Below are 23,322 nucleotides of genomic sequence, written 5' to 3' on the forward strand. Positions count from 1 at the left end.
TTTGTCGTGTATTTTTAACATCCATTTTATGCATAAATATGTATAGGCAGTACACTGTTGCAGCTTAATATGAAACAGATGCCCTTAAAGCAATTTAATGAGTGTGTGTGTCTAAAGTATGTATATGTACACCAATTTATTTCCTGACTTAAAACTGCAGTCTTATCAGACTTGTAGAGGAAAAATGCCAAATCATGATAGGTTGCACTAGATTTCATCTAAGAGTTCTTTGGAACAGTGAAAGAGACTAAAAGGACTGAATGCTTTTTCATACTTTATGTTCTTTCACGTAATGCTGACTTAGAGAAATTCCTATTGCTGCTTTTTCCTTTGCAGAAACTTTATAACAATTTTTATTTTTTTCTTTCTTGTTCTATCCCTAATACCTCCCTGAGGCAGGATTTATGGCCAGGCCCTAGATTTTCTAAGTCCACTGCTCTTTCCATGGTTCTGTATGCCCTTCCATAGGTGTTAAATTCCCCAAGTGCAATGATTGCATCTTTTATTTCTTTTGCCCCATCGCCTCATGGGATACAGGACCGTGCTGTATACTCAGTGTGGGGTTCCATGTGCCAAGTCAGTGCCGTACATAGCCTGATTGAATTACTTCCTGTGCTCATATGGTTGGTCACCAGCTTGGATCGCAGACTTACTCAGGATGTACTTCACCCTTTGTAGGAATAAAAGACAAGTTGCTGTTATTCCCCAGATACACAGTGGCATTTGGAAACTATATGCAGTTTGTTTGCATGAAAAATCTAACATGATGAGATGAGACTTTGTTCTCAATAAATAGATTATTTATTCTGAATTTTGAATACTTGATGGAGAGGATTAGATTGTGCTGGTTTAAGCCTGAGGGTTTTGTGGTGGTGGTGGTGGTGGTGGTTGTTTTTGATGTTGATATTTGATGTTGATATTTCTGCATTTAACCACCCAAAGTTCTTTTTTTAAATGTATACAAATTTTTTATATATATATATATATAAATATATGTATGTGTGTCTGTGTGTATATTTAAAGAACGGGATCACACACTGCATTGTTGTTCAGTCACTAAGTCGTGTCCAGCTCTTTGTGACCCCATGGGCTGCAGCACACCAGGCTTCCTTGTCTTTCACTATCTCCCAGAGTTTCCTCAAACTTATGTCCGATGAATTAATGATGCTATCCAACCATCTCATCCTGTCATCCCCTTCTCCTCCGGCCCTCATTCTTTCCCAGCATCAGAGTCTTTTCCAGTGAGTCAGTTCTTCGCATCAGGTGGCCAAAGTATTGGAGCTTCAGCTTCAGCATCAGTCCTTCCAATGACTATTCCGGGTTGATTTCCTTTAGGATTGACTGGCTTGATCTCCTTGCTGTCCAAGGGCCTCTCAAGAGTCTTCTCCAGCACCACAATTCAAAAGCATCAGTTCTTCAGCACTCAGCCTTCTTTATATGCTACATACTATTTAGATTTTCATGCATCATATCATGACCTTTTTATTGTGTCACCATGATATTGACAGAAAAATATTGTTTTTAAAGATTATCCATATGTCATCAGTTCTCAAACTTAAGGAAAGTATGTCCCAGACATGTTCTTTTACAAATGGAAGAGTATCCGTGTTTGGCTTGAGTCTTCCCAAAGCAAATACTAAAAGGCTCTTGCATTTTATTTTGACAATTTTTGTTCTTTTGCCTTATGAGGTTTCTTAGGTTTCTTAGGTGACAGGTAATCCTGACTGTTTCCCTCTTGTTTTTACAGGTGATCTGCAACTCTTTCACCATCTGTAATGCAGAGATGCAGGAAGTTGGTGTTGGCCTGTATCCTAGGTAGGGTGGATGCTATTTCATTTACTGGAAGAAGCCTCTTTAATTCCCACCCAGCTCCCCAACCTTTTAAAAGTAGTTAGAAAGGCTATTACATGCAGCTGGTTTGAGAGCCAAGCTTGAAACTTAATGATAAATGACAAGAAAAATGGAAAATGTGAATTTTAAAGATAACAGTTTTATAACCCCACATTATGTTCTATGCTATTAATGGAGAGGCAGACCTCAGACCTAAATTCTTGTTGGGAATTGTGTTGAGGAGTGCCCTGTGGTTCAGTGGTTAAGGCTGTGTGCTTCCAGCACAGAGGGTGTGGGTTTGATCACTGGTCAGGGAACTAGGATCCCACATGCTACAGGGCATGACCAAAAAGGAAAAAAAAAACCCCACAAACATTAAAAAAAAAAAAATTGTGGGTGCTAGTAAACCACCCTGCCCTGATCTTATTCCCTAGCCTTCTGGGCTGATCATATGATTATTACACCAAACTTGCTCTAATGCACCAGTTGGGTCCATTTTGTCTTTTGGCTCTGCCTACTCTGAACCCCTGGTGGCTCAGACGGTAAAGCGTCTGCCTACAGTGCGGTAGACCTGGCTTCGATCCCTGGGTCTGGAAGACCCTCTGGAGAAGGAAATGGCCACCCACTCCAGTACGCTTGCCTGGAAAATCCCATGGATGGGAGAGCCTGGTAGGCTACAGTCCATGGGGTCGCAAAGAGTCGGACATGACTGAGCGACTTCACCTGACCTTCACCTTACTCTGAACCCCAATGCTCCATGAGGTGGAACACTCTTAGGCTCTGGTCTCCCAAAGAGCTCTCTCCAGCTCTCACCCAGGTGATCTGTATCGCCGAGCTGCTAGAGTCCCCTTCAACGAGCACTCTGAATTTCATTTTGTTTTCAGGCTATTAACGTCCAAATACAAAGAGGGTCTTTCTTATAATTAACTGTGAATCTGAGAAGTCAGCTTCTTATTTCTCATGTGTTATAAACCACAGGTCTATGGTATGGATCAATAAATGACTCTCGTAAGATTATTGTGATGATGAAATTTGATCAACATGCTTGTGTGCTAAGAAGGTGCTCTCTACATAGTGAATGTCCACTTAGAGTTATTTCTAATTATTATCAAATGTGGCAGCTTAAATACATTCCCTTTCCCGAAAGTAAAAGATATTCCTCCAAGGTAATGAAATGACTTGGCCATGGCCTGGAGTGCATGGGGGTCTTAGTAGTGAGATAATCTCAACATTCTGTTGAAGAGGAAGTACTTCTAATTATTCTGCAACATGGTTGCCTGTGTTCTAGGGAAGTTGGCAGTTCCACCGCCACCGAAGGAGTTCAACAAATGTGATCCCGAGTGGGAAGCTCAGGGGTATTTTGGCTGCTTCCTACTTAGCTCAGAAGTAAATAAGGTATCCCTTTACCTCAGAAATTTTTCCTTTGCAAGGCAGTTCGTTTTCCCCCATATTCATGCTGGGTCGCCTTAGTAGCTGGCACCTAATGAGACAGCCACCTCCCCATCCCCTAAAGTTTATTAACAAATTTCCCTAATGAGCTTTCATCCAGGGAGCCTTTCACTTCATGGGAAGTAGGCTAGTGCCCTGAGAGGACTCAATCCCTGGTACACTGTCAACCCTACCTGTCCCCCTGCCCCTAAATTAAAGTGTCTTTTGCCATTATAGTTGTTAAATTTAGATGTTTGATTCTGTCTACTGAGCCACAGTATTCTCCTTTTTTTTTTTTCTTTTCGCCAGTATGTCTTTGCTCAATCACAGCTGTGACCCCAACTGTTCGATTGTGTTCAACGGGCCCCACCTCTTGCTGCGTGCAGTCCGAGACGTTGAGGCAGGAGAGGAGGTAAGGAATCCATGTCTCCCACTGGCTGACCTCTTTTTCCATTAAAACCAGTTGTGCCTGAAGGGCAGCTTTTCATTGTCTTTCTGCTGAAGAAAAGATAAATAACACCTCTACGCACATATATGTGTTAATATACGATATTTTTTTTCTCTTTCTGACTTCAGTCTGTATAACATTCTCTTGGTCCATCCGTGTCTCTATAAATGACCCCATTTCATTCCTTTACATGGCTGAATAATATTCATTGTATGTAAATATCAAATCCCTTTTATCCATTCATCCATTGATGCACTGCGGTGACCTGAACGGGGAGAAAGTCCAAAAGGAATCAGCTATACATGCGCATACCTACAACTAATTCATTTTACTGTACAGAAGAATCTAATGCAACATTGTTAAGCAACTATGTGCCGGGCTGTGCTTAGTTGCTCAGTCATGTCTGCCTCTTTGCAACCCCATGGCCAATAGCCCACCGGGCTCCTCTGTCTATGGGGATTCTCCAGGCAAGAATACTGGAGTAGGTTGCCATGCCCTCCTCCAGAGGATCCTTCCAACCCAGGGACTGAACCTAGGTCTCCCACATTGCAGGCAGATTCTTTACTATTTGAACCATGAAGCCACTATACTCCAATAAAAAATTAACTAAAAAAAAAATACCTCTGCCCAGAGACTAGTTTAACCATCGTTACTTCCAGATATAGGTGGGCTAACTTTTTTTTTTAATCATCATTTTCCTGGATGATGAAAAGTTCCTACTATATGTGTGTGGGAAAGATGTGTGTGTGTGTGATATAGTGTGTGTGTTTTGTGCATATGACAGCTCATCGGCCACTTGCATCTCTGCAAGTGGTCATCCTTCTGCAGTCAGAGAGGTCAGCCCAAGCTTGTGAGAGATCTCAAGGGTTTACTTACTCTCAAGGCCATTAATGGAGAAGGCAATGGCACCCCACTCCAGTACTCTTGCCTGGAAAATCCCATGGACGGAGGAGCCTGGTGGGCTGCATTCCATGGGGTCTCGAAGAGTCGGACATGGCTGAGCGACTTCACTTTCACTTTTCACTTTCCTGCATTGGAGAAGGAAATGGCAACCCACTCCAGTGTTCTTGCCTGGAGAATCCCAGGGACAGGGGAGCCTGGTGGGCTGCCGTCTATGGGGTCGCACAGTCGGACACTGAATCGACTTAGCAGCAGCAGCAAGGCCATTAATTACATTTCAAGAATGATTCATTTTTACCTTTGTGTTAAGAAAGCAAACAGGTTTTATAGTCTTTCAGGTTGTCATTGGGCCTTTACAAACCTATCAGCGTAAGCTTCTCAGAGTAACTGTCCAAGCAAAGATGTGAAGGGAACAGAGGACAGGAAGTATGACCTCCAGCACTGAACTGCCCTTGACCTTTCCATTCTGCAGGCTGCCCAGCCAGCCTCTTTTGATAAGGACCCTTCTCAGAAGTCCGAAGACTCATAAGACAGCTATAATGGGCTACTCCAGCGCTGTTGAACCCGAGCCAGTGCCTACTCTGAATTCTGGGTTATAGATATTTATGTTTTTTAGAACCCAGTTTCCCTCTACCTTCCAATTTGCTAAAGTGGATATTTATTGCAAGGAAAACAGACTATCATAAGCTTTTATTGCATTTATGCAGCACTCAGCCAATAAAGCCTAAACTCAGAGGCACCATATTTTATGTAGACAGGGATTTGGCTTTGATAAGACTGCCTCCAAACTGAGTTGCAACTGAATAAGCTGTCTCTTATCAGCCACTTAATTGAATTTCCAGTGTTTAGGATTGGTGTAGTAGGTACATGGGGATATCTGTCAACAATATGTGGAATTTAGATTTTTTTTTCCTTAGACCATGTGTGACTTCAAGCCAGGGAAGAAGGGGACTGCTATCCATTTTCAACAACATTAGTTTGGGAGCTGAGCGATGGCTGCCTTTTGATAATGTTGTTGTTTTATTAAATTTAAAAAAAAAATAGGTAACTTGACAAGCATACAGGAACACTATGAGAAACAGTTGGACTTCCCAGAAAAACAGAGAAATTTCTTCATATCTTGTTTTCTAGGCTTGTCTGCCAATTATTCTCCTTGGTTAGTTTTCATTTAGTTGAAAAACACCGTCTTTTAGTGCTTATTTCATGTCCTTCACTTTCCATCTCTGGAGCAACAAGCAAATCCTTCTTGCCTCACACAAAGTAGTTCTGCTCAGCATCTGCCCTGTAGACTCAGATATTTCCCCCTACAGTCCTTATCAAAACGGCTTCTCAACAGAAAGAATTGTCCCCATAAGTCCTTTTTATACCAGTTCAGAAAATAAATGTTTTCCTACCATTATACACTTTCTGTGCTCAGTGGCTCTGTCTTCCCACCGTTTTACCTTCTTAATGTTATTTACCCCTCAAATATAATCTCTTCTATAAAGTGTTTCCTGATTTCTCAAATTATAAGATATTTTTTCTCTGAGACCTCTCTTAGAGTGGTTATTAATATTTCTTTGGCATTTATTCTGGCTCTTTTAGTGACTTCTCCGTTCAGCGACAAGCTTCGTGAGCACGGGCAGTTGTGTCTTACTGTGTCTCCTTTGATCTTCCCAGGTGGCTCAGTAGTAAAGAATTCCCCTACCAATGCAGGGTTTGATCCCTGAGTTTGAGACATGTGTTTAATCTGTGGGTTGGGAAGATCCCCTAGAGTAGAAAATGGCAACCCACTCTGGTATTCTTGTCTGGAGAATCCCATGGACAGAGTACCTGGTAGGCTACAGTCCATAGTGTCAAAGAGTTGGACACGACTCAGTGACTGAGCATGCATGCTCACACACATGCACATGACTCCTTTAGTATCTGTTGGATCATAGAAAAAGCAAGAAAGTTCCAGAGAAACATCCACTTCTGCTTTGTTGACTACACCAAAGCGTTTGACGGTGTGGGTCACAACAAACTGTAGAAAATTCTTCAAGAGATGGGAATACCAGACCACCTGACCTGCCTCCTGAGAAATCTGTATGCAGGTCAAGAAGCAACAGTTAGAACTGGACATGGAACAATGGACTGGTTCCAGATTGGGAAAGGAGTATGTCAAGACTGTATACGGTCGCCCTACTTATTTAATTTATATGCAGAGTACATCACTCGAGATGCTGGATTGGATGAAGCACAAGCTGGAATCAAGACAGCCAGGAGAAATATCAATAACCTCAGACATGTAGATGACACCACCCTTATGACAGAAAGTGAAGAGGAGCTGAGGAGCCTCTTGATGAAAGTGAAAGAGGCAAGTGAAAAAGTTGGCTTAAAATTCAACATTCAGAAAACTAGGATGATGGCATCCAGTCCCATCACTTTGTAGCAATTAGATGGGGAAACAATGGAAACAGTGACAGACTTTTTCCTGGGTTCCAAAATCACTGCAGACGGTGACTGCAGCCGTGAAATTAAAAGATACTTGCTCTGTGGAAGAAGAGCTGTGACCAACCTAGATAGCATATTAAAAAGCAGAGACATTACTTTGCCAACAAAGGTCCATCTAGTCAAGGCTACGGTTTTTCCAGTAGTCATGTATGGATGTGAGAGTTGGACCATAAAGAAAGCTGAGTGCTGAAGAATTGATGCTTTTGAACTTTGGTGCTGGAGAAGACTCTGGAGAGTCCCTTGGACTGGAAGGAGATCAAACCAGTCAATCCTAAAGGAAATTGACCCTGTATATTCATTGGAAGGACTGATGCTGAAGCTGAAGCTCCAATACTTTGGCCACCTGATGCAAAGAACTGACTCATTGGAAAAGACCCTGATACTGGGAAAGATTGAAGGCAGGAGGAGAAGGGAATGACAGAGAATGAGATGGTCGGATGGCATCACCTACTCAATGGACATGGATTTGAACAAGCTCCAGGAGTTGAGGATGGACAGGGAAGCCTGATATGCTGCAGTTCATGAGGTCGAGAAGAGTCAGACACGACTGAGTGACTGAACTGACTGAACTGAGAATTAGCAGAATTTGAAAATTGGCTACAAGGTTGTGACAAAGACCAGAGACATGATTAGCATTCAAGTTTGATTTTAAAGAGAGGAAGGATTTTTCTTTTTTTTTTTAAAGATTGTATTTATTTACTTTTATTGAAGTATAATTGCTTTATAGAAAAGGAAATGGCAACCCACTCCAGTATTCTTGCCCACGAAATCCCATGGACAGAGGACCCTGGTGGGCTACAGTCTACGGGGTCACAAAGAGTCGAACGTGACTGTGAACACACACACACACAGAATTGCTTTGCTAACAGAAATTGTTACTTTCTGCTGTACAACAGTGTGAATCAGCCATGTGTGTGTGTGTGTGTGTGTGTGTGTGTGTGTGTGTGTGTGTGTGTGTGTGTGTATGTATCTACACCCTCCCTCTTGAGCCTCCCTCTTAACCATCCCCTATCCCACCCCTCTAGGTCATCACAGAGCACCAAGCTGAGCTCCCTGTGCTATACAGCAGCTTCCCACTAGCTATTTTATACATGGTAGTGTATATATATGGAGAAGGCAATGGCACCCCACTCCAGTACTCTTGCCTGGAAAATCCCATGGATGGAGGAGCCTGATAGGCTGCAGTCCATGGGGTCGCTAAGAGTCAGACACGACTGAGCGACTTCCCTTTCACTTTTCACTTTCATGCATTGGAGAAGGAAATGGCAGCCCACTCCAGTGTTCTTGAGCCTGGAGAATCCCAGGAACAGGGGAGCCTGGTGGGCTGCCGTCTATGGGGTTGCACAGAGTCAGACACGACTGAAGCAACTTAGCAGCAGTCATGTAGTAGCAGCAGCAGTGTATATATGTCAATCCTACTCTAGGAAAGGAAGGATTTTTCAAAGTCTATTTTCAATTCAGAGCCAGTATTAGAAAAATTTATAATTGTGACAGTGTAATTTGAGAAATGAAAACAGAGTTTAATTTTAATTTGATCTTATTATCCACTCAGAAATACATAATGAGAAGATGGGCTTCATGTAAAAGGGATTCATTTTGCCTTGAAATTTTCAAGTAAGCAACAAATTCAATATCCAGCAAATATCTTTCGTGATATTACTCTAATGTTGGAAATGATATACTGCATTTTCCATAAGAGCTACACTAAAATGGCAAAGCTACGGTCAGTAGCATTAATATTTTAATGTGATCTTGTTCTTTGCCATTAAAACATCCACTGATCAATGGCAAAGTTTCAGATATATGTTCCTGCTAAATGAGCCCTATATTGAATGAGCAGGTTCTCCATTAAAACTGGTGACTCAGTGAGTCTTTGATAAAGGTTTTTAGCTCTGGTTGATAAAGTGATTTAGCTGCCATCACTAGTTAGTAATTTGGATTTTTTTTCCAAAAAAATTATGGATAAAAATGTTTTCACTGTTGAGACATTCAGTTTTTATAGTGTATTTTGCAAACTTCACTGGTGTGAAAGAGGCCCAAGAAGAATGGGCCATTCTTCACTGGAGGAGTCCTGTTTGAGCCGTGCCTGAAGGAGGAGAGAGTTCTGAATAGGCTGAGAATGGGTAAAAGGGCATTCATTGGCTGGTGAAGGTCAACACCATACACATGCAGGGTGTACATTGTTTCAACATAATTATGTTGCATATACATAATTATGGAAGATGGTAGTGGGCAGGGTAAATAATCCACCTGCAATGCAGAAGACCCAGGTTCTAAACCTGGGTTGGGAAGATCCTCTGGAGAAGGAAATGGCAATCCACTCCAGTATTCTTGCCTGCGAAATCCCATGGACAGAGGAGCCTGGTGGGCTACAGTCCATGGCATTGCAGGAGTCAGACGTGACTGAGCAACTAAATCACCAAAGGGTACAGGGGGAGATTTTGAGGTTAGAAAGGCAGACAGAAAATCAGCTTGGGAAGTCTTGTGTACCCTCATCCTGTATTCAGGGAGGAACCATCAGAAGTTTGTGCAGACAAATGATGTGATCAAATGTGAGCTTTAGGAAGATCTCCCTTAAAGCAATTTAGAAGATGTGCTATAGGCTAAAGGCAGCAGGGAGGCTAGGTGGAAGATCATTACACAGTCCAGGTAATGGTTCCAGGCAGTTACAGGCTACTGAGGGAGGCTGTAGGAGTCTCTCTATTGGGGTTCAATGAAATAACTAGCCTCCTGCTGCCCATTCTCTGGCTGGAATGATCACTCATGAGTTTTGGCCCTTGTAAAAAACTCAAGTTTGTCAAGCATATTTCTCTGGTGAGACAGGCCCTGGATTTGTTGGTTTCACCCTGGGCACATTGTAATCACCCAATAACTACTACTGGTTAATCCTGATATTTGGGGCTGATGACTAAGAGCCATTTGGCTGGATGGAGAACTAGAGTCGTAGGGACTCTTCTGATAACCCGCCTGCCAGTGCAGAGGACATGGGTTCAGTCTCTCATCTGGAAAGATCCTACTGCCACAGGCAACTAAGCCCGTGTGCCACAACCACTGAGGCTACCCGCTCTGGCACCAGCACGACACAGCTAGAGGGTCCATGCGCTGCAACGGAGGAAGACCCCACATGATGCAATTCTACTCCCCAACCTCTTCCCCCACCCAGCACCACAGAGGCATGAGCCATGTTATTGTAAAAAGAGTGTCAGCCTGAATCAATAGATTTGGGTACAATTCCCAAATGGATCTAAGACCTAGGCTGGTTTTCACTGGTGAGTGAGTGCCCAGCACATAGTAGATATTCAGTAACGTCAGTGTACATTCCTTAAGGACAGGCACTCTTGTTTTCTGCATGTGGAGCAGCATGTTTTAGCCATCTCACATGGGAAAGGTTTATAGAGGGCCAGCCAGCTGAGGCTGTGGCTTCTGTCACCCTGGTGACGGCCAGCGTGAACTTGAAATCCTTCCCCACTGACCGCTTTAACGAGGCCTCCCGAAGCCATGTTTTCTGTGAGGATATGGCCTCCCCTGCCCCATCAGCTGTCAGACTGGAAAGATCAGGCTTTGTAGACAGGAGATGCTTTCTTTTAAGTCTCAGAAAGCCACATGGCATGTTCCGCTCTAGGGAGTGTTTGTCTTCTCCCTCGGTGGATAATCCCGCCTCCTCCTCCTCCTTTACTACCGGCTTCTTCCCCCACCACACAGCAACCCCCCCTTAATTACTTCTACACATAAAAGCAAATAAAGAAGTAATTTATGCAGTGTGTCACTAGCTGATCTGGTACAGAAAAAGGAAAGCTAGAGGAGGATGAGGAAAGTAGGAGTGCTCGGGTGGGAGGAGTCAAGTTGTTATTTTACATACGGCGGTAAGGGGACTGCCCTTGTGATCCGGTGGCTGAGACTCTGAGCTCCCAGTGCAGGGGGCCCTGGGTCGGGGAACTAGATCCCACATGCCACAACTAAAGATCCTGCATGCTGCAACTAAAGAGCTGGAGTAGCCAGATAAATGGGGTAGTAAGGTTAGACCTCAGTGAGAAAGTCAGTTTTGATGGAAACTCAAAGGAGCTGGGGGAGGTCGTCATAGTAGATCTGGGGGAAGGGCAGAGGAAGCTCCCATGAGCAGGGTGTGTGTGTGTGTGTGTGTGAAACGCCGGTGGGGCTGTGCTGCCTGAAGCAGCCAGGAGGGGAGAGGAGATAGGAACAGACCTGTTATGAAGCCACTGCTGCCCCCACCACCTGTGATGAAGGACCAGTTTCTTTATTGTTTTTTTCCTTATTACAGTGTCAGCTGATAGTTTTATAAGATTTAATGAAAACGAATTGCTAGAAAAGTGAATTTAAAATAAGAGCCTAATATTTTATTATTAGAGCCACATAAAATTTCTCTTACCAGATTGATGTCAAAATTTCTAAATGTTTCCTTTGCATTTCTGTACTCACTTCAACATAGACCAATAATCCATGCTGCAGAACCACACTTTGAGTCGTGTTATGAGAATCCGTTGTAAGGACTTGGCTTTTGTTCTAAGCTAAAGGAGGAGCCGTTGGAACATTTAGAAGAGAGGAAAGATCTGATCCAACTGACATTTTAATGAATCAGTCTGGTTTAGAGGACGGAGTGCAGGCAGCTCAGGGGAGAAGCAGGGATGCTTGGTGAGACTTGCATTTTACAGGCAAGAGATGATGATGGCTCAGACAAGGATGGAACAGGAGGAAAAGGTGGAACATGAGTGGCTCTGGATGTGTTTCTATGGATGAGTCCACAGAGTGTCCTAGTGGATTGAGTGGGGAAAGTGAAAACAAGGGAAATCAGGGGCGACCTCAGGGTCTCCACTTGGATAACACAAAGGATGAATTAATGTCAGCTGAGACTGGGAATGTTCCAGCTGTGAGGGAAGGTTGGGGAAATCTGGAGTTCCATTTTGTATGTTTTGAATTAGACTTTCAGTAGATAGGAGGTCTAAGAAATGTTTAAACATCTTGATCTTACATAAAGACCTGCGTCTTGAAGTGAAAAGCTAGGGCTAGAGAGAAAGCTGGAAAGTCCCTCAAGTGTGCCCTCTCGCCTGTGGTCTTTCACTATTGGATGCAAGGCATGTTGTTGTTCAGTCGCTAAGTCGTGTCTGACTCTTTGCAACCCCATGGACAACGCCACGTCAGGCTTCCCTGTCCTTCACTGTCTCCTGGAGTTTGCTCAAATTCATGCCCATTGAGTCGGTGATGCTATCTAACCATTTCCTCCTCTGCTGCCCTCTTCTCCTTTTGCCTTCTGTCTTTCCCAGCATCAGGGTCTTTTCCAGTGAGTCAACTCTTTACATCAGGTGGCCAAAGTGTTGGAGCTTCAACTTCAGCATCAGTCCTTCCAATGAATATTCAGGGTTGATTTCCTTTAGAATTGACTGGTTTGATCTCCTTGCTGTCCAGGGGAGTCTCAAGAGTCTTCTCCAGCACCACAATTTGAAAGCATCAGTTCTTGACACTCAGCCTTCTTTATGGTCCAGCTCTCACTCTACTGGAAAACCCGTAGCTTTCACTGTCTGAAAGTAATGTCTTTGTTTTTTAATACACTATCTGGGTTTGTCATGGCTTTCCTTGCAAGGAGCAAGTGTCTCTTAATTTCATGGCTGCAGTCACTGTCCTCAGTGATTTTGGAGCCCAAGAAAATAAGATCTGTCACTGGTTCCACTTTTCCCTCTTCTATCTGCCATAAAGTGATGGAACCAGATGCCATAATCTTAGCTTTTTGAATGTTGATGAAGGTGAAAGAGGAGAGTGAAAAATCTGTCTTAAAACTCAAGGCAGGGCATAGTTATTATATTTAAAAGGGTTCAAGGAAGTCAAGTTAGGTACCTTCATCAGTGATCACATCCTGACATTAAATTCTCCCTATCTGGAAAGTGTTCCGTCTTTTTAAATCCTCACAAGTGAAAGAACTGTCTCCTCATTTCCAACAGTCCAAATGTGGTTGAGCCTAAGTTCCATGAAGCAGCTATAGAATTGAGTAGGATTTAAGAGCGATCTGGCTACATAATCTGCCATCCATTTGATTGCCAGGATTAATTGCCAGCGGTTACACAAAGTATTACCAAAACTTACTAACACCAAACATATAACAGCTCTTGATATTTTCTGTTTAGTGAATAAAATGTGCAAAAGTGCAGAGTTGATGAGCCCAATTCTTTAAAATATTAAATACATGATATACCTAACAAAGACTGGAAGGTAACGCCTTAAAAAATTTTACATGTGATTATTTGGGTGGAGAGACTGTAAGAAGCATCTCCTCACACTTTCTGGTATGTAACTAAAACTAAAACACGTTTTACTTTAACAATTTGATGTAATAGCCTTTTGTTAAAGAAGGTGGGCCCAGCAGCCATGTGACGCCTCCCTCTCTCTGGCCTCCGCAGCTCACCATCTGCTACTTGGATATGCTGATGACCAGCGAGGAGCGCAGGAAGCAGCTGCGGGGCCAGTACTGCTTTGACTGTGACTGTTTCCGATGTCAAACCCAGGACAAGGTATGTGGTATGGAACCAGCTTGAAACACCACCCAGGCAATATCCCCATGATTTTGCAGAGAACTCTGCTTTCATTTCCCGTTAACCCAAAAGCGAATGACTCTCAGTGCATAATAGGAAACAAAGGTAAATAAAATAATACATTGTGCTGCATATGTTTTATTTCCTGGGACTCTTATCAACCACCAGGCAACAAGAGGTTTAATCTCAGGTAACAATCTATGGAGTCTAGAGGGAATGTGGGTGTAAAACATGTAATTGAAAAGATGTTGGAGGCCAGAGTGCTATTAGAGCCTACAGCAAGAGGGCTAATTAAGATATGAGTGGTAACAGTTATTGCTCAGTGGTAAATACACCAAGTTTTATCTAGTTTTTATTTCTTTGAAGTTCCTCCTGTAACCCTTTCTGCTGCAATACTTTATCAGATGGAGATTCCTTATCCAGCAACTTTTACTTTCTGAGAAATGGAGAGTCAAAATAAATGCCATAAAGATAATAAATGAACTTTTCTCACATTACTCATATGCTTTCCTTACACTGAACCTATTTACTCTTAGTTTGCACACAATCATGTTGTCTAATGAACTCTTACTTTTGTAGAGTGTTTTATATTTGTTGGAATTCTTTTGTAATCATTATCTCATTGGAACTTAAGACTCATAAATTAGGAAACAGAACCCAGAAAGGTTCAGCGCTGTGCCTCTGGGATAGGATGAAGGAAAAGTGGTAGCACCGAGTCTCAAACACCGATCTTTTGATGAACCTAGTGCTCCTTCCACTGTATGACAACTGCCTGTGGCTTCTGGTGCCCACATCAGTGGAGAAAGGTAGTTGCTTTCACTCCATAAGAAGAGAGCATAAGCTCACTCTAAAGATGCAGAAATCAATGATCACGATTGGTTTTCATTAAAAATAGCTTATAGAGAGAAAGGTTCAAGAGGCAGGGGGCATATGTATACCTATGGCTGATTCATGTTGTTGTATGGAAGAAACCAATGCAATATCGTAAAACAATTATCCTCCAATTAAAAAAAACAGTTAATGGTAAGTTTTGCTAATAGGATGTATCTTCTGAATCAAGCACCATCTTGAATTAATGAAAACACTCTGATTAATTTGATCAGTCTGATACTTTAATTTGCCATAACCATGCCCGTCATATAGAAAAAAAAAAGCATTAGTTATAGAAAAAGCATAGAGTATAGAAATAAATGAATGGAATGGGGAAAGTTGGATCCATTGCTGATAGCTCCCCAAGCTTCAGTCTACTTTAGTGTTTATGTTTTGCCATTCACAAGCTTTCCAGGAATCAGATCCCCTGGAATTCCTCCTCAGAGTTGAACCTGGAATGGCTGGGAGCAAGCTAGAGTCCCATCAGCATCCTTGGTTGGGGATGGGAAGGCTGTTGCATTTAGTGCCTCTTACCTGCCATTTTGGAGAAGGGCATGGGAACCCACTCCAGTATCCTTGCCTGAAAATCCTATGGACTGAGGATCCTGGTGGGCTACAGTCCAGAGCATCTCAAGGAGTCGGACATGACTTAATGACTGTGCGTGCAAACGCACATGCCATCTGTATGGCAGACCTCAGTTGTTTTTTTGAGTGATTATTTGATTAAAACTCAGGTCATGTTCACTTTTGGCTTATTGTTATAGTTGAAATATGGGATGAAATAATATGTTAGGAAAGAGTTTAGCTACAAATAACAGATAACTCAAAGTAAACTGGCTTTACTAATATGTTTTTTTCAGTAATTCTAGAGAAGCAGCCCAACGTGAGAGCAGCTACTGGTAGGTCTCATCACAGACCCAGAATCCATCTGTCTTCCCCCTTAGACAGCCCTAGCATATGCTTTTGTCTTCATGGCCCCAGGATGACTACTGCCCCCAAGCCCCAGTCATTGCATCCAAGCTCTAGACAGGAAAAACAAGGGGTGATAAAAGGCAGAGAACAAAGGGAAACTCTCCTGGGGATTTCCACCTGTATCTTATGGGTCAGAGCTGTGTCACATACTACTGCAGCTGTAAAAGAGGTGAGGAAACAGAATTTTGGCTTTTCAGCCTTTATACTAGAAGAGGACAAGGGAGAAGAAGTTGTGAATAGCTTTTTGGTAGCTCATCTGTAGTGTCTATCACATCCATTAAGACCATTTTCTTTACTCCTTTGAGTTCAAAGTTTGAGATAATATTAGGATTGTCCAGAGGAAGAGAATGAGCAGGGTGTATATGTGTGTTTGTGTGTACACATGCATGCACACATGTAAAGAGACAGAGGTTGATTTATTGATTATAAGGATTTGGCTCATGTGATTATTGGAGACTGACAGGTCCCAAGATCTGCAGTCGGCAGGCAGGAGACCCAGGGTTGCTGATGGCATTAAGTTACAGTCTGAAAGTTGGTAGGCTCAGCAATGCAAGAAAGCCAGTATTTCGGTTTGAGTCCAAAGAGAGGAAGAAATTGAAATCCTGGAGAAGGAGTTTGCTCTTACTAGTGGTGGGGTCAGCCTTTCTGTGCTATTCAAGGCTTCAACTGATTGCGCGTGGCCCACTCACACTGGGGAGAACAATCTGCTTTAATAAGCCAGTTTATCCACGTGTTAATCTCATCCAAAAACACTTTCATGGGCACACCCAGAATAATGTCTGGGCACCCTATGACCCAGTCAAGTTGACATATAACTTTAACCATTACGAATATTGTGTTAGAGGCAGGCCAAGCTGTATCATCAAAAAAGTACTGGCGGGCAGGAGGCGTGGCAGCATCTGGCTTTGGGAAGGCTGTTGGTGCCCAGTAGCCCACAGGTACCTAGCGCACACCCGCCCCACCACCATCATGACGCCCAAGGGGAGGGTCAGCACCACCAAAGGCGTGGCGAATGGGGAGCCCAAGAGATGGGCAAGGTTGTCAGCTAAGCCTGTTCCTGAAAACGTGGAGCCACAGAGGCATCAGGAAAGGGTACTCTTCAGACCAAAAAGTGCACACAAAAGGGAAAAAGGGAGCAAAGGGAAAACTGGCCAAAATGCCTAAGCAAGAAACTGAAGAAGATTTACCTGTAGAAAATGGAGAAAGTAAAAATGAAGCAAGTCTAGCCTCTGATGAACAGGAAAGAAAAAAGCTGTCTGATTAATATCATCTGCTATGTCATATCAGTGGCCCCTATCTCCCTTCTGGCATGACTCAGAGGAATATTTTTATCTAATAATTTGTAAATACAAGACTTTTAGAAGCTCTGGAGACATTTTTAAGAAGAGAATTCTACTTCCTTCCCTTTTTAAGTGTAAAGGGTTTAAAAAAAATTTTTTTTTGGGGGGAGCATAACTGCATTAGCTTCTGCTGTACAATAAGGTGAATCAGCTATATGTATACATATATCCCCCACTCTGGAGCCTCCCTCCCACCCCTCCCCCATTCCACCCCTCTGTCACACCCCTCTAGGTCATCACAGAGCACTGAGCAGAGCTCTCTGTGCTATACACCAGCTTCCCACTGCTGGTGCTGCTAAGTCGCTTCAAGTCGTGTCCGACTCTGTGCGACCCCATAGACGTCGGCCCACCAGGCTCGCCGCCCCTGGGATTCTCCAGGCAAGAACACTGGAGTGGGTTGCCATTTCCTTCTCCAATGCATGAAAGTGAAAAGTGAAAGTGAAGTCGCTCAGTCGTGTCGTGTCCGACTCTTCTCGACCCCATGGACTGCAGCCTACCAGGCTCCTCCATCCATGGGATTTTCCAGGCAAGAGTACTAGAGTGGGGTGCCATCGCCTTCTCTGAGCTTCCCACTAGTTATCTATTTAACACGTGATAATATATATATATATGTCAATCCTACTCTCCCAATTTGTCCCTCCCTCCCCTTGCAAGGGTTTTTTTAAGAGGTAAAAACATTTTCTGTTTTTTTACTTTTTTGGTACAACCAGAAAATAGTGGGATATTGAATAAGGAGGTTTTGATTGTCTTGAATGTCCACTTAACATACCATAGATGGGGATTATTTTTTATATCTTATAATACAAAGCATATTAAATGGCAATTTGAAGTCACATTGTATGTTTACTGTGTCTTGAACATTTGAACTTCATTCCTGTGTTGTTTTCAGTAGAATCGTTTCCCAAAGAAAATCCCTTGTCTTGGTTGTCCCTGTCAGAATTGCATGCTAACATCTTTGGTCATGGTAGTGCAGTTTTTGTACTAACTTTGGTAATATACTGTGAAAGAAAACTGAAAATTTTAATATATAGTGTGCTGCTGCTGCTGCTGCTAAGTCGCTTCAGTCGTGTCCGACTCTGTGTGACCCCATAGATGGCAGCCCACCAGGCTCCCCCGTCCCTGGGATTCTCCAGGCAAGAACACTGGAGTGGGTTGCCATTTCCTTCTCCAATGCATGAAAGTGAAAAGTGAAAGGGAAGTCGTTCAGTCATGTCTGACTCCCAGCGACCCCATGGACTGCAGCCCACCAGGCTCCCCAGTCCATGGGATTTTCCAGGCCAGAGTACTGGAGTAGGGTGCCATATGATATTAAATTGTGAATTAGTGAAATTTATAATGTAGTAACTTAACAATATTTGAAGATACTGGTACTTAATATCCTATTAAGAAAAATTTGCCTTCAAATTTTAAGCTGGAAAGTCACCAGAATAACTGTTTTAGGAAAGAATCACAATGACATGATTTTTCAGATTTTAAGAATTGTGCGCAAATTGAAATATCTGTGTACTAATCCTCAAAATAGCCAAGAAGATCTCTATTATTATTTTTTAAAAAATGCTTGATTTCTGTGCTGGATTCCAGTCCATTGTGTACCTATCTTGGGCAAGGCATTCTTCCTCTCTGATTTTTTATGTCATCTGTTACACAAAGGAGGGTTGTATTAAGACTCCATCATCTTAAGGCCCCTTCTGGCTCTATTACCCCTTATTTCTATGAAATGTTTCCTAGTGGAAGTGAGTAGAATATATATTTAGATGAGAATATAAACTTGATTTCAATTAGTTCATCAGTTATATTTTCAAGTTTCTATTTGAGAATTTTGTTGTGTTTAGCGATATAAACATTCCTTCTGAATTCTCTATACTGTTTATTTGATTTGAAAAATATAAAGGTGAATTCAACTTAGTGCATCCCCAAAAGAGCATACATTCAAAATTAATTCAGTCAAAAATTATATTTATTTCAGGTCTTAGATTTAAAGTTTTCAAGCTTATTTTTCTGCTTTTCTTGGAACCTAGAAAATTCATCTCAACAGGTTTCTGCATCAAGTAATATTTATTATGTGCCTACATCTGCATGTTACTGGACTTGCCTGGTGTCGTATTTCAGGAAGGCAAGAGGCCTTTTAATAGCAGGGGTAATTTGCATTTGTGGAGTTAGCTGTCATTTGTAATCGGCGACAACTTAATTTCTGGAAGAAATAAAACTTACCTTCTCGAGAAGGTTTTGGAATGATTTGGCTTGTGCAGGTCAAAATCCAAGGCAATAGGAACAGAACAGATGAAATGGAACTGATTTTCCGTAAGTTTGTGGATAGTACCTAGTATGCTTCCCTGGATGTCACATGTTTTATTGCAAAAGAAAAAGCTGTGTTTACTTTCCATGTCACTTTCTTTCCTAATACCTGTTACATATGATCTTTCTTTTAAAACACGTCGATCTACTCACAGCCCTCTTGCCTCATTCCTAGGTTATTGAAATAGACCCTAAATGGTCACCTGACACTCAAATTTCTCTCTCTTTCATGTGTCTTTTACATGGTTTCAGAGTAAGTTTTCTGAAACAGCACTACTTCCATGCTGTTGCTTTATTCAGAATTTTTAAATGTATTTAGCATTATCTTTAGTCTTCAACATAAACTTCAAACTCAGCATGGCATTCACTGTCCTCCAGGATCATGACCCAGGGTCCAGCCTACCTTGGTTTCTTTTTTCTCTTTTCCTTTTCCCTCTCTTCTCTTCTTCAGTTATCTGATCTAACTTGATTAATCTAATTATAACCTTCCCCCATCTAAAAGATTCTGAAGTGGCTTTCAGGCACACATGCGTACATGATACACATGTATGCAGTAATATATATCTGCATATGCCATATAACAGATACATTTTATATTGATTTGTGAAATAAGTGACAATCAGATAAAACCAAGTTAGAACCCAGAATGCATGCCATATGATCCTGTATAGTGATAAGAAATAAATTACAAATTTGCTCTGAATTTCTCAGCAGCCAAACATCTGTGTACTGATCCTCAAAATAGCCAAGAAAACCTCAATTATTTAAGAAAAAAAGAAAAGTGCTCAATTTCTGTGCTGAATTCCAGTCCATCATGTATCTATCTTGCACAAGGCATTCAGCCTCTCTTGATTTTTTTCTACCTGTAATACAAGGGAGTTGTATTAAGACTAATTTCAAAATGCACAGTACCTGGAAGACTGGACACATACATGCTCCTCAGCTGAAGCAGTTTTTTCCTTTCTCTGAGGCCCCCGCCATGGGTCCCACTGAGACTGACTGATCAATATCCTTGTCCAGACATCCACAAAGATTTAAACAGCTGACTTTTATAATATTCTTCAGTGTGGCTGATTGACATAATTTCACATTGTAGCTTAATCAAAGAAGTAAGGAAGGTGAAAATTTATGTAATCTAGGTTCTTTATCTCTGGCTTACTTCATTCCAAGAGTAAAACTTATAGAACTATATAGAAGAAAGCAAAGATTGCATATCCTTCAAGTAGTCCTTTATTATTTCTTATAGTCTTTTAATTTAAAAAAAATTTATTAAAAGTCAAAGTACTAGACCCCCATTGAAAACCTTAGTACACGCTCTCTCCTGCTGCTCCCCAAGTCTTGCCCCCTAGAGGTGCCCCATTTCAGCTTCTGGCTTTATTCTATGTTTCTAAAACTAAAGCGCCCTTACATCACATGCTATTTTGCTATTGGGTTGCTTTAATGACTTTTTTATTTGCAGGATTTCAAATTTGCTTTTTATTCCCAATCTTCCAGTTTAGGTTTTATTGCTACATGTTTCTGTTCTGTAATTTCTTATTCATGTCCAGTACGTGCCTCTCTGTTAGCTATCTATTTGCACATCCTAAAGTCTTGGTCGTTCAGTGCTATAGTTCAGTTTCCTGGAGTGAAATCACATTCGGATTCTTCATCTTTTATTTTTGTTGAGTATCTGCCTTAGCCTTGCGTTTCGCTGTGTGTTTTGGAATTCTGTGTGGCAGGCCCGTTTTTAGTGGGACGTCGTCTTCTTTTGTTCTTTTTCCTCCTCCTCTGCGCGTCTGCCCTCTCGTAGCTTTCTGCTTGCCTCCCTCAGGCCCCAGCTCAGAACCAGACTTCATGGCGTTTTAAATGTGGACCACAGTGATGTTGAGATTGCAGACCTGGTTACTTAGGCGACAGGCATCTGACTCTGTACCCGGAGAGACTCTATGTGTGTCTTCTAGGCTTTCCAGGGCCAACAGTTCCTGTAAATATTTATCCCCAGGAAACATGTCATCATCCTATATTTTCAGCCTCTTTTCATAACCAGGGAAGACTCACCCTTGCCTTTAAGCTCACCTTTGTCTGTGAAGCACTTTTCTCTCTTAACCATTGGGACTAAATGCGTGTCTGTGACTGCCAGCTTCCAGACCTGAGGCTCTGGCTTCGGTTTTTCTGACTGCTCTGCATTTCTGTTATTGGTCCAGAAGAGATGTTGATCTTGTTTTTGAATTAGTAAAGCCATTTTTGTTTCTCTTTTTATAGTTTACTTATCATTACTATCACTTTGGAGTACAGGTGAGCACCTCCAAGTCTGAACTTACACCATCTTGTTGGAAGCCTGCTGTTCGCTTCTCATAGCTAAGAATTCAAGTCTTTGGCAGCGGAAGAAAATATGAGGATAAACAATGATCTAATTCTCCCGAGGGCTTCCAAACATGTGTGCACTTTTCCTGGTACCAGCCTGTCTGCGAAGCAGGGATCTGTGTCTTGTATCACTGGGCCTTCTATGGACAGAGAGTTGAGTAGAGTCATTCTGAAAGTATATCCATTTCAAAAATAGTTTAAAAGATGGTTCTGTAGGGGAAACACCCTCAGAAACTCCTCATTCCTTGATACTACGATTCTAAGTTCACTTGCTCTTATTTTCTCCTGTGGGGTTTCCCTGATGGTCTGCCATGCAGAAGACACAGGATTCACAGGTTCAGTCCCTGGGCTGGGAAGATCGCCCGGAGGAGGGAAATGGCAACCCACTCTAGTATTCTTGCCTGGAGAATCCCATGGACAGAGGAGCCTGGTGGGCTACAGTCCAAAGGGTCTCAAAGAGTCAGACACGACTGAGCAACTATGCACACACATTTTCTCCTATAGAAATAAAGCAATGTCTTTGGTAATCATTTCAGTTTCTTTTCAGAGACTCCCTTTTCTTGGGTCTCTCTGAAGCCCTCCACAACCTCTGTGGGTTACAGAGCCCAGCGTCCCTTAGAGTCACGGCTAGTGCTGGTGCCAGGCAAGCGCAGCCTTGGTTCCTGTATGTGCTGCGCTGTCCCTGCCCTGTCATTGCTAAACTGGAAAAACTGGGGAGAAGAGGCAGGCTTGACCCAAAGGGAGGAACAAGGATTGTCTGAAGAAGGAGTAAAGGATGTAGAGTTAAAGCTGTATTCAAAGGAAATGAAAGTTTTCTACCCAGGAAAAGGTTTTTATGGTAACTTGAGTCTTTTTGAAATATGAGCAATTACTGAAAGGTCATTAGAAAACCAAGATATATATATATATTTGCTGCCTTCTTCTATTTTGCTAAATTAATTGTAAGCAGAAATGCCTCATGGTAGGAATGATGAGCCCAGTCAGCTCTGAATTGTTTTTTATTTCAAGTTTTAACAATCTAAGTAGAATGTGTTTCCTGTTTCTAAAGTTTTCATCATAACAGAATTACATTATCTTCAGAAGATTAGCACGATTTGGTAGGAAACTGAAGGAAAGAGAGAGAAAGTGTGTTGTGCATGTGTGTGTGTGATAAGTTTTTAAGCAATAAAACCTAACACTACTATATGTTACCTGTCTTGTTTCTCCAAACACCCAGAAGAATGGTTTTTCCAAAAATGGCTGTAAAAATGTTAAAGTGAGGAAAGGGGTTGATTGGCTTCATAATCACCTAACCCCACATGCAGTGTCTCTGTGAATGCCAGGGCAAGGCTTCTGGGTATGGCACAGTGGGCATAGCAGGCTGTGAAATATACCCTGTAGCTATGGCATTAGCCCTGGGGTGTGCTGTTTCCATATCACAGGTCACAGCGCTTCAACACTGACTTCCCCCAGAGACCATATGGCTCTGGTTTATCCAAAAGCCCACCCCAAGGGTAAGAAGAGGGTTTTGCCACAATTTGTGGGGACATGAATGCCATCTCATAACCTTTACAATTCTTGCATACAAATTCTTTTCTCCGGGGTTTTGGTGTAGAAGCAGCTCTGGCTTGGGGAACAGATTCAGTGGTGGCAGCTCCTGTGACAAGGAAGTATGTATTCTGTGTCCTGGGCACATTACCTCACTCAGCACGTGGCACATGGTGCTCAAGGAGCGCTGCGGAGTGAAGTGGTGGTGGTTGTTTAGTCCCTAAGTCGTGTCCGACACTTTGCAACCCCATGGACCCTTCCAGGCTGCTCCTTCCATGGGATTTCCCAGGCAAGGATACTGGAGTGTGTTGCCATTTTCTCCTCCGGTGGATTTTCCTGACCCTGCGTTAGCAGGTGG

The 23,322-nt window shown here is 42.4% G+C and overlaps 1 protein-coding gene and 1 pseudogene across 2 annotated transcripts in view; both read left to right on the top strand.

Moving 5' to 3' along the window:
• SMYD3 (SET and MYND domain containing 3) overlaps positions 1 to 23,322 on the top strand; it is a 739,173-nt gene that overhangs the window by 568,809 nt on the left and 147,042 nt on the right. The window contains exons 6-8 of one of the 2 annotated variants that reach the window (XM_027564668.1): positions 1,748 to 1,815; positions 3,568 to 3,670; positions 13,486 to 13,596. In XM_027564668.1, the coding sequence (XP_027420469.1) occupies positions 1,748 to 1,815; positions 3,568 to 3,670; positions 13,486 to 13,596 (282 nt within the window). The remainder of the gene's footprint in view (positions 1 to 1,747; positions 1,816 to 3,567; positions 3,671 to 13,485; positions 13,597 to 23,322) is intronic. The other variant, XM_027564670.1, reaches the window with a different exon arrangement.
• On the top strand, positions 16,429 to 16,723 carry LOC113907018 (annotated as a pseudogene).

This window comes from Bos indicus x Bos taurus, chromosome 16 (assembly GCF_003369695.1).
Source record: "Bos indicus x Bos taurus breed Angus x Brahman F1 hybrid chromosome 16, Bos_hybrid_MaternalHap_v2.0, whole genome shotgun sequence".
Taxonomy (NCBI): domain Eukaryota; kingdom Metazoa; phylum Chordata; class Mammalia; order Artiodactyla; family Bovidae; genus Bos; species Bos indicus x Bos taurus.